Genomic DNA, 12,632 nt, shown 5'->3' on the forward strand with positions numbered 1-12,632 from the left:
GGAACCCCAGCAGACATGGCCCCTGGACTCTGTTAACCCAGAACTAAAACCATTCCCAAAGCCAACTCTTCAAAGATTGGACTGGACTATAAGATATAAAATGATACTTGTGAAGAGTGTGCTTCTTAGTTCAAGTAGATAGATGAGACTAAATGGGTGGCTACTGTCCAGAGGTGAGATGAGAAGGCAGCAAGCGACAGGAGCTGGTTGAATGGATGTAGGAAATCTGGGGTGGAAAGGAGGAGTGTGCTGTCACATTATAGGGAGAGCAACTAGGGTCATATAACAATGTATGTATAATTTTTTCTATGAGAAACTAACTTGAGCTGTAAACTTTCACCTAAAGCACAATAAAAAATATATAAATAAAAAAATAATTTAAAAATGGCAAAACGTATTAAATCTGGGCAGTGGGTATACGTGTGTTATATTATTTTCAACACTTTACAGATCCAAAATAATTAATAATTTTAAATTAATAATAAAATAAGGAAGAAAAAAAGACATTTTCTCGCAACATGCATAAGGTTCCAAGAATTCTCTTCCAGAAGGATACATCCAATCCCCAATAAGGATCAGTTTATGCTAAAATTATATTCTAAATTAAGGTGTGATTTCTAAAAGGCTACTCTAAAGTTGTGATTAGAAAAACAAATCTAAGTAATAGATTTGAGTACTTATTAAGGAGTAGAAAACATTCTCATCTTTTATTGTTCATTCATCCATCCAACAAATGTTCACACAACACCTGATATGTACAAAGCATTGGGCTAGGGAGAGGCTACTCCAGCACCATCACCTCCCCGTCACCTACTCTTCTTTAGCCTGCTCCCAAGCAGCTTCCCAAGTAGTAGGGGAGATCAGAGAAACATAAAATAATATCCGATTTTACTGAGACTATGAGATAGTCTCTGATTTATTACAATAATATCTAATGTTATCTTAGATTTGTCTGCAGATAATTGAGTACTTTGACAGCGGTTATGAAAATGTTAGCAATTTTAGTTTTATTTTCAGAACAACTAAGCATTGGGATAAACTACAAAAAAATGCAAATAATAAACAATGGGTTATACACATACTATACCTCTCTAGACCATTCCAGAAACATATCCATGTAGAACAAAACTGCTGGTCTTAAACAAAGTCAAATGAGGGCATAGAAAGACTGGCTGGCTACCTCTCTCAAAATGGTTTTTCAGCATATAAACCTGTTGTCGTCGAGTCGATTCCAACTCATAGCGACCCTGTAGGACAGAGCAGAACTGCCCCATAGGGTTTCCAAGGAGCGGCTGGTGGATTCACACTGCTGACCTCTTGATTAGCAGCCCAGCTCTTAACCACAGCACCACCAGGACTCCTTTTCAGTATATACTCCCTTCAATTACATGCAGTCTGGAACTTTTCCCCCAACAAAGCCAAAGCACTTTATATTTTGTAAAGCAGCTATAATGGACGATTGCAAAATTCCCTTTTAAGAATCTGTTTCATTATTCCTTTCAAATCAAAGTGCTCCCGAGTCACTTAGGGGGACTTTGAGAATAGCTCAACAGACATCTCTAGATTCTCACAGAAACAAAACAGAAATAAGTGAGCTGTATAAACTGACTTAGGATTAGATACCTTATTCTGTGTACTTTACTTTTCACCTGTTAATGTGACTTGTTAATATTGAATCAGGAACTGTGATTCTTACGTAAACAAATCAAACTGGTATTTTCCCTTTTAACTATAAAAATATTATAAATGTCTTCAAACAAAAAGTAGGTCCAATATATTCATGCAAAATGACATCTTCACAGAGTCAAGCACAAATTCAACTTACCACTTTTTTAAAATCATCTTCTGCTTCATCAAGTTTTCCCTGTTTGAGTAATAAGTGACCTCTCTGTAATCTTGCCTAGAAAGGAAAGGAGGAGAGTAATCTTGAGCAGTAAGCATTTCTAAATTTTCGTTAAACACGAAGAATAAATCTAAATAAGTTAATAAAATTACTAATGAAATATCTATTTTTCCAATGCCCATTTGTTTAACTTGGCACTCTGAGAATAATTCCTGGGACCAATGAATGTGTATAATGTTTGTGAAAGTACACTCTCTTTAAAATACTTTTTGCTATATCCAAGAGAACTAACAACATATTTTTCATACAAAAGCTTGTACATAAACGTTCACAGCAATAGCCAAAAAGTGGACATAACTCAAATGTCCATCAACTGAAGAATCGATAAACAAAATCTGGTATATCCATACAATGAAACAGTATTCAGCCATAAAAAGGAATAAAGTACTGATACATGCTACAACATGGATGAATCTCAAAAACATCACGCTAAGTCAGTCAGGCACAAAAGGCCACATATTGTATGATTCCATTTATACGAAATGTCAAAAAACAAACAAACATCAAAAAAATACAGTTGCTGTCAAGTTGATTCCAACTCATGGCAACCCCATGTGCGTCAGAGTAGAATCGTGTTCTGTTTTCAATGGCTGCATTTTCAAAAGCAGATCACCAGGATTTTCTTCCCATGCACCTCTGGAAGGACTCAAACTGCCAACCTTTCAGTTAGCAGCCAAGTGTGGTCACTGCTTTCACCACACAGGGATGCCAGGAAGGGTCCAGAACAGGCAAATCCGGAGAAAGAAAGTGGACTGTGGCTGCCAAACCTGGGGAAGGGAAATGGGGAGTGACTGCTTGTGGTACAAGATTTCTTTTCGGGGTGATGAAAATGTTCTGGAATTAGAAAGTAGTAATGATTGCACAAGGAGCCCCGGTGGCGCCGTGGTTAAAGCACTTGGCTGCTAACTGAAAGATAGGTGGCTTGAACCTACGAGCCACTCCATGGGAGAAAGATGTGGCAGTCCACTTCCGTAAAGATTTATAGCTTTGGCAATCCTATGGGGCAGTTCTATTCTGTCCTATAGGATCGCTATGAGTCAAAATTGATTCAATGGCAATGGGTTTGGGAATGACTGCACAACCCTGTAGATATAGTACAAACCACTGAAATCTACACTTTAAAGGGTGAAAATTTTATGGTATGTGGATTTTATCTCAAACAAAAAAAATAAGTACTTTTTACCATCACAAAAACTTTTTGCCACTACAATAAAAGTTAGGTAATTTTGGGTTTTACCAATCAAAGCTCCAGAAGTGGGTCTGTTCGTTTATTAACTCTCAGTGCAGATATTTATTGGGCTATAACCAGAATAACAATGCCTTCTTCCCTTTTAACATGCACCAGTTTCTCCTCTTCCATCTCTGACTATTCCTTTTTCTAATAAACGTAATCCCACCTCTTCCAAGAGTACCAGCTCTCTGATGACCAGTGTCTACCATAAAGCAGAAACCATATCATTATTCCACTGAAACTTATATATTACTTTCACAATACACAAAATTTCCCTAATTCTCCATTATATACACCAACACATATAAAAAGATTAAAGATGCTTCAACTAGCTAATCGCTACCATAACACTAGGAAAATGAGCTGCTTTAACCTTTGTGAAAGGCTGTGGTTGTAAAGTACTAACAGATTCAAAGAAAATTTGACACTTGGGAAATTTCCACCTTAAAATAACAGTAATATTTCAAACCAAGCATTCACTCATATCTAAACCGTTATCTCAAATCCTTTTTGGACTATGGCAGGATATAAATAATAAACGAGTTACCAAGTTAACTATGAAACCATCTAATTAGTCAATGGGTTGTCAGTTCGCCCTCTGAAAGCTCTTCCTTTGTCCCCTCCCCGTATGTTCCCTCTGCATGCCTCTATCACAGCACTTACAGTGACCAGTCAACCATCAAACTTTCCCATTAGGCTGTAAGTTTCTCCACCTCTGAAACTGGTGCGTTGGTTTCAGGAGAGAACCCTGGCTCATCTAGCTTTGTTTCCTCACAACAAACCATGGTGAGTTACCCCTCTTCTTTATTCTTACTGCTAGAGTCTTAACTGAACTGGTCACCAGTCACCTGACAGCCTCTGAATTCAACAGCTTCTTAATCACTTCATTCCTCCGCCTCACTCCTTGCCCTACACTCCATCTCCCACACAGATCCATCTTTTTAAACCTTAAGCTAACTTCCCTGCCAAGCTTCTAAAAATGATCTCCTGCACCCACTCTTCCTCTTTAGCATAGACCTTTGATTCAAGCAACTTTGAAGTCCAGTATATCATAGTAGCTTTCTACATCTTCTAGCTATGCCTTGCATGCCAGTCCTCAGCTTAAGAAACATGGGCACTCTCCAAGTGCCCTTACTGATCCGTGGGTAATGCAAACAGTTAAGCGCTCTGCTACTAGCTAAAGGAACCTTGGAAGACAGGCCTGGTGATCTGCTTCTGAAAGGTCACAGCCTTGAAAACCCTATGGAGCAGTTCTATTCTGCACACATGCGGTCACCGTAAGTCGGAATCTACTCGATGCCAACTAACAAGTTCCCTTAAGTTCACCTTTAAAGGAAATTTAGATACACTTACTGCAGTGAAATCCATCTTCAATTCAATCACTTTAGTTAAATCAGGAAGTGCCGCTTTTGATTTACCCATAGCTAAAAAGACAGTAGCTCTCCGATAGTAAGCAATATAGTTATCAGGGTCACCATCTGAAAATTAAAATAATAAATATTAACGGTTAATAATTTATTCAAAAAACCAAATACAGTTTGAAATTCTATTAAGAAAGATAGTAAGAAAAGAGTTTCTTCATCAAAAAATGGGTCATCTTATATATATTATCACAATAAAATTAAAAAAAAAAACAAGTCAAGTTGTCTAGCAAGATCTTATCTAGAAAAATACATCTAGAACAGGGTGGACAAACTACAGGCCTTGGGCCAACCCCACAGATTTCCAAGCTAAGAATGGTTTAAAGAAAACAGAAAAATATGCAACAGACTGTATGGCTATAAAGCCTAAAATATACACTATCTGGCCCTGTGCAGGAAAAATTTGCCAGCGTCTGATCTAAAATATTAACTATTTTCAACACATAACTCTTATACTATGCAAGCCAGTCTGTTGTCTTTGTCTGCTGAAATTTAAGTGAAATACTGATTGAGAAGACAAACTATGTACTTATTCACAGGATTTTAGAAAACCATAGACTTCCAATTACGTTGATACATTGAATGTGCACATTTCTGCTCTCACAAACTCCAATTAAAATGGCAGTGAAGAAATAAAGGCATAAACCACAAGGACAAAGGAGAAGAGCGGAAATCAGAGACTGGAGATGTTAACATTCGAAAAAGGAAAGCAAGTGGATGGGTTAGGTTTCTGAGATAACTCCACTGTTCAGCACCTACAAAGTGGGAAAGGAATGAATTCAGTGAGAACCAAACCTTGCACTGCAGAACCCCAGAAAGGTTCAGAAATGGGAGACACGGAGTCCAGGTTATAAGATGAGGCTGAAAAGATACGAGGATTGGCAAAAGTCTGACTAAGAACTTTGACTCTCTTACCGCTTATCTCCACCCTCATCTTTACACAAGACTAGAGATTTACTATTTGAGAAGATGAACCAGACAAACTGAAAAACTCCATACACAGAGGAGAGTAGAAATGAAGAGACTTCCAGAAAGTCTAAAGCTAAGTATTTATGCAGAAAGGATCATCAGGCACACAACTTACTCTCAAATGGTTCAGAAACATACAAACACATATTGTATATATGTATGATGCTGCTGTGTGCCATCAAATCGATTCCAACTCATAGTGACCCCATGTGACAGACTAGAACTGCCCCATAGGGTTTCCTAGGCCATAATCTTTATGGGAGCAGATCGCCAGGTCTTTTCTCTCACAGAGCGGCTGGTGGGTTTGAACCACCGCCCTTTACGTTAATAGTCCAGCGCTTAACCATTCTGCCACCAGGGCTCCTGCATATACATGTACAGACGGAAGAAAACAATAAAGCAAATACAGCAAAATGTTAATTGGTGAATCTGGCTGAAGAGTATACAGGTGTTCTTTGTACTATTCTTATATGCAAAACTTTTAAGTTGGAAATTATTTCCTAATAAATTTTAAGGAAAAAAAAGGGAGGAGGTCTACCCGCCTCCAGACATAGCTTCACACCAAAATGAGAAAATCAAAGGATTTCTCTTTGGGAAAATTGACCAAAGAAAAGAGATAGTGACCACATAGCAAGACCCACTCAGTTAATAAGACCTCATGCCTACACACAAAGCCTCCAATCAGCTTTTCACATCTCTACCATTAAAAATAAATGGATTTTAAAATAATACTTATGAAGAGTGTGCTTCTTAGTTCAAGTAGATACATGAGACTAATTAGGCAGCTCCTGTCCAGAGGCAGGATGAGAAGGCAGAAAGGGATAGGAGCTGGCTGAATGGACACAGGAAACCCGGGGTAGAAAGGGAGAGTGTGCTGTCACATTAAAGGGATTGCAGATAGGGTCACATAATAATATGTGTATAAATTTTTATATGAGAAACTAACTTGAGCTGTAAACTTTCACCTAAAGCACAATAAAAAATAAAAATAAAAAAAATAAATGGATTTACTAACAAAAGGATAGACACATAGAACAATGGAATAAAATTAGAGTCCAGAGATAAACCCATACATCTATGGCTGACTTTCAACAAGGGTGTCAAGACCACTCAGTGGGGAAAGAGTAGTCTCCCGTCAACAAATGGTGCTGTGACAACGGGATAGCCCCATGCAAGAGAATGAAGTTGGGCCCTTACCTCACACCGTATATAAAAATTAACTCAAAATGCATCAAAGACCTAAATGTAAGCACTAAAACCATAAAACTCTTAGAAGAATGCATAGAGCTAAAGTTTCGTGACCTTGGATTTGGCAGTGAATTCTTAGGAATAACACCAGAAGCACGTATGACCAAAGGAAAAGATACATAAATTTCATTTCATTAAAATTTAAGATTTCTGTGCAAAGGACATTATCAAGAAAATGAAAAGACAATCATAACTGATAAGGGTTTAATATCCAGAATATATATATCCAAAAAAAATCCAGAACATAATATCCAGGACTCCTACAACTCAACCACAAAGAAACAAACAACCTAATTAAAAAATGATCAAAGGGCTTGAACAGACGTTTCTCCAAGCATAATACACAAACAGCCAACAAGCCCCTAAAATGATGCTCAGCACCGTCAGCCCCCAGGAAAACGCAAACCAAAGAAAGCTATGATGAGATACAACTTCACACCCACTAGGATGCTATTATAAAAAAAAAAAAAAGAAAACAACAATTTTGGGAAAAGATATGGAGAAATTGGAATCCTCATGCAATACTGGTGGTAAATAAATGGCACAGTTGTTAAGGGAAACAGTTTGGCCAGTCCTCAAAAAGTTAAACACAGAATTACCATATGACCCAGAAATTCCACTCCTGGATATATACTCGAAAGAACTGAAAGCAGGGGTCCAAACAGATACGTCTTCACTAATGTTTACTGTAGCATTATTCACAATAGCCAAAAGTGGAAACAATCCAAGTGTCCACCAACAGAAGAATGGATAAACAAAATGTGGTAGATACATACAATGAAATATTAGGCATAAAAAAGAATGACGTTCTGGATCATGCTACAACATGGGTGAACATCAAACACATCATGCTAAGTGAAAGAAGTCCATCACAAAAGGCCATGTATTGTATGACTCCACGCATAAAAAATATCCAGAACAGGCGAATTCATAAAGACAGAAAGTAGATTAGCGGTTACCAAGGGCTAGGAATGAGGGGGAATGGAAAGTTATTGCTTAACGGGTACAGAGTTTCGACTTGGGGTAATGAAAAAGCTCTGGAAGTAGATAGTGGGGATGACTGTATAAAATTTTGAATGTAATTAATACCACTGAATTACACATTTAAAATGGTTAAAATGGCAAATTTTGTTATATATATTTTATCACCATTAAATTTTTTACATAAATTAAAAATCTATAAGAAAATTATTTCCTCCTATAATTCTATTCTTAGCCAAGACATGAAGGCAAGGCCTCAAAAAGTAACCTCTCTTGTAACCTTTCTCAAGAAGCTACTAAAGGATGTGTTCTACAAAAATTCAGGAATAAACAAAGAAAAAAAGTAATCCAGGATTCAGAAGGTACAGAACAAAAGAGAAGAAAATATCATGAAAATGAAGAGTGTCCCAAAATGACAGCATACAGTAGACCTAGAGAGATACCAGTGTAGACTGAATCAGAAGGGATATCTCCAAGTAAAAAGGAATCTAAGTACTTTATGTTTCTGATTGTACTAAAAGAGGCTTTCGTGAGAATGAATACAGCTTTAAAAAGTTAAGCAAAGTTGCTTCCAGAGAACATAACTGGTAGTTTTTCTTATAAACCTTAGGATACTACTTGACCTCTTAAAAATAATGGCTATGTGTTATTTTTGATTAAAAAATAAAATAAAATAAACTTAACTTAAACTTAAAGGAGCCCTGATGGCTCAGTAGTTAAGTGTTCGGCTGCTAACCGCAAAGGTCGGCAGTTTAAAAGCACCAGCTGCTCCAAGGGAGAAAAATGTGACAGTCTGTTTCCGAAAAGATTACAACCTTGGAAACTCTGTGGGGCAGCTCTCTGTCCTATAGGGTTGTTATGAGTCGCAACTGACTGACGGCAATGGTAGGGGTGGTAGTGTGTACTTTTTGAAGAGCTGGTCCATTTCATCTCAGGTGACAAATCTATGTGTCTACGAGTTGTTTGTTGTATTCCCTTATCACCCTTTTTGAAGTCTGCAAGGTCTGCAGTGGTAGTCCTGTCTCATTCCTGATGTTAGTAATTTGTGTCTTTTTCTTTGTGAGTCTTGATAACAAGTTTGTCTACGATCTTTCCAGAACCAGCTTTGTTGCCTTGATTTTTTTCTACTGCTTTCCTGTTCTCAATTTTATTCACTTATGCTCTAATTTTTATTATTTCTTTCCTGCTGCTCGCTTTCGGTTTATTTTGATCCTTATGAGGTTTCTTGAGGTGGCAGCTAAGATTATTGATTTGAGACATTTATACTGCACGCATTAGTTAGTGTTAGAGTTTTTCTACTCGTCACTCTTTAACTGCAGCCCACAAATATTAACTTGTTGTATTTTCACTTTCATTCAGGTCAATATATTTTTGTATTTCCTTTGAGACATCTTCTTCGGTTATTCTGCATTAATAATTCTTAAAATTATTTTATGGTTTTAAAATAACGGGCACTTTCAGAGTACTGTAAGCTTGTTCTCACACATTTGTGGAATTGCAAAGATACAGATGGTCTGTTTGTAGCATATTTTTCTAACAGACTTGAAGATTCTAAATTCTATAATAAAGCTACATCGCTTCCTTATATAATGTAACACGATGATACGTAACGGATTTTAAAAAGTAATACATGCGACAATATTGAAAGAGTCTGTATTTTTCCTTATAATTGTTTATAAATTTGGATATTTAGCTGAAAAATACCAAAAAATACAGCACAGAGGGGAAAGTGGATACATATATTTTTAGTATAATTTTTTTTTTAACTTCACATCCTGCCAGACTAGTGGCTCTGAGTATAAGTTAATTTTATTTTTATCAAAAATAACACATATCCATAATTTCTAAAAGGTCAAACACTATTATAATGGTTATAAGAAAAACTATCAGTTATGTTCTCTAGAAGCAACTTTAACTTTTTAAAGCTATATTCATTCTCATTTCAAAATAACCTGTTTATGATTCTGATCTTGATTTGCCAGTACTGCACCTTCCATGTTTATGACTTCTTATGGTAGGTAAGGATTTAGCCCTCTTTATCATTCCTTTATTTCTCCATCTCCTTGCCTACTATAAGAGTTAAGGCAGGGAGGTGTGGTCAACATGGCGGACTAGTTAGACGCTTCCAATATCTCTCTTACAACAAAGACCTGGAAAAACAAGTGATTTGATTCTATGCGAACATCTGGCAGCCCTGAACAAGGCAAAGTTAAGAAATCCATCTGAGTCATACCAGAGAGGAAGACGGTTTGGAAGAGGTGAGGAGTGCTAGAGCTGCGGCGGTGATACTGCAGAGACACAGCCACGCTGGGCTGTGGTGAAGCAGGCGAACAGCTGTGTCGTGCGCGCGCTCGAGAAGAAGTTTCCACATCGAGAGAGACCCGGCAGCAGAGATTCTGCTTGAACACTCTGAACCAGTGAAGAACAGCTCCCAAAAGGCTAGGATGAGTACATGCGCGCACCCTTTCGCAGCGATTTAAAAAAAAAAAAAACCCATTTGGGAAAAACCTCTCTCCCTTTTACCTCCTACCTCTGCGCTCCGCACCGGATTTGGGAAAAACCTCTCTCTCTTTTACCTCCTACCTCCGCGCTCTACACCGGATTTGGGAAAAACCTCTCTCCCTTTTATCTCCTCCCTCCACGCTCTGCACCGGATTTGGGAAAAACCTCTCTTCCTTTTACCTCCTCCCTCCCAGCTCTGTACCACACGAGTCCACTGGGCAGGAAGTACATACCAAAAGAAGCCCTGACCCATTCTCCTGGCCTTGGAGAGGGAACAAATAAGCTGCTGGCTCCCCTAGGCCAGGAACACAGGGTCGGCACAGCTCCTTTGCTGGCCACAGAGATCAGGAGTCCGCAGACTCTGAGTGCCATACACCCCTGTGTAGACTTGTGGGGACCCATCTCAACAACGCTAGCCCTCACTACCACAGTACAACAGGGCAAACATCTGAAGTTTAACTTCAACTGCTTCAGCTGTGAATGGGCAGATGTCTGACCCTCGAAACAGACCTGCCACTCAAGTAGGCACTTTTATCGATCTGCAGCAGGGGCTTGAGGACTGGTGGTAGCTCCTAAAGTGCCTAGTCACCTACTACAGGAGTTCAAGAAAAAGTGGTACTCTCGAGTCTTTGCAGCCAACATAATGCGGTGCTCTTGGCCCGGCTGCAAGACTCACCTACCTATTCACCCTAGAGAATACGGACACGCTTTTCTTTCAGAATCTCAAGGGCAGCTGTCAGCCCCCTGCCTGGCTCAGCGGGTGATCCCCTACCACAGTCAGAGTCCAGGGCCTGCACCAATCACCCATGCCTCTCTAGGACTGGGGGTGAGAGCCTGCATCGCACACTTGGTGACCGACTGCCTGCACACCCAAGCTGAATCCATATAGGAAAATTTAACAGACTCCGGTGTGCAAATACTTAGTTACAGAACTAACTACCTGGTGACAGGACATTAGAGATCAAAAGGTGTCAAAAATCAAACTAGTGCACACGAGCAGCCTATTTGGGCATATCAAAACAAAACAAAACAAGAAGCTAGGTCTCACTAAGCAAACACAAAATAAAATTATAATAAATTATTGATGGCTCAGAGACAACAGTCAATATCAAGTCACATAAAGAGGCAGTCCATGATGGCTTCAGCAAGCTCCCAAAATAAAGAATCAATAAATTCTCCGGAGGAAGAGACCTTCTTGGAATTACCAGAGATAGCATACAAAAGATTAATACATGGAACTCTTCTAGAAATAAGAAAGGAAATTCAACAGAATGCAGAAACAGCCAGGCAACATACAGACACAGTAGTAACGGAACTTAAAAAAGTTATTCAAGAACATAATGCCAAACTTAACAGACTGCAAGAATTCACAGAGAGACAGCAATCAGAAATCCAAAAGATTAACAATAAAATTTCAGAATTAGACAACTCAACAGAAAGTCATAGGAGCAGAATTGAGGCAGTAGAAGTTAGAATTAGTGACACTGAAGACAAAGCTCTTGACGCCAACTTATTTGAGAAAAAATCAGATAAAAGAATTAAAAAGAATAAAGAAACTCTAAGAGTCATGTGGGACTCTATCAAGAGAAATAACCTACGAGTGATTGGAGTACCAAAACGGGGGGGGGATAAAAGAAAATACAGAGAAAATTGTTGAAGATTTGTTGACAGAGCACTTCCCTGGTATCATGAAAGATGAGAAGATATCTATCCAAGATGCTCATCGAACCCCACATAAGGTAGATCCCAAAAGAAAGTCACCAAGGCATATTATAATCAAACTTACCAAAACCAAAGATAGAGAATTTTAAGAGCGGCTAGGGATAAAAGAAAACTCATCTGCAAAGAAGAGTCAATTAGAATAAGCTCGGACTACTCAGGAGAAACCATGCAGGCTAGAAGGCAATAGGATGACATATTTAAAGCCTTGAAGAAAAATAATTGTCAGACAAGAACTATATATCCAGCAAAACTGTCTCTCAAATATGATGGAGAAATTAGGGCATTTCCAGATAAACAGAAGTTGAGGGAATTTGCAAAAATCAAACCAAAATTACAAGAAATACTAAGGGGAGTCCTACAGTTAGATAAACAATAACACCAGCTAACAACGCAAGACTAGAACACAGGACAGAGCAACCAGATATTGACTCAGATACAGAAATCAAACTTACATCAAAGCTAAAACATTGAAAATAGGGAAACAGATATCAATATGTAAAAAAAAAGGATAATATTAAAACAAAAAAAGAGGGACTTAAAAAATGAAGACATTGATTTTCTATATGGAGGGGAAGTTAAGGTGATATAAAGTAATAAAAGACTGGTATACACTTAGAAAATTAGGGGTAAATATTAAGGTAACCACAAAGGAATC

The 12,632-nt window shown here is 38.2% G+C and overlaps 1 protein-coding gene across 2 annotated transcripts in view; it reads right to left on the reverse strand.

Moving 5' to 3' along the window:
* Positions 1–12,632, reverse strand: part of DNAJC3 (DnaJ heat shock protein family (Hsp40) member C3) — a 95,698-nt gene that overhangs the window by 43,138 nt on the left and 39,928 nt on the right. For both annotated transcript variants that reach the window (XM_004371390.3, XM_023726686.1), the window contains 2 exons: positions 4,488–4,612; positions 1,826–1,900 (listed from right to left, as the gene is read on the reverse strand). In XM_004371390.3, coding sequence (XP_004371447.1) covers positions 1,826–1,900; positions 4,488–4,612 — 200 coding nt within the window. The remainder of the gene's footprint in view (positions 1–1,825; positions 1,901–4,487; positions 4,613–12,632) is intronic.

Source organism: Trichechus manatus, unplaced genomic scaffold (assembly GCF_000243295.1).
Source record: "Trichechus manatus latirostris isolate Lorelei unplaced genomic scaffold, TriManLat1.0 scaffold00013, whole genome shotgun sequence".
Lineage (NCBI taxonomy): Eukaryota > Metazoa > Chordata > Mammalia > Sirenia > Trichechidae > Trichechus > Trichechus manatus.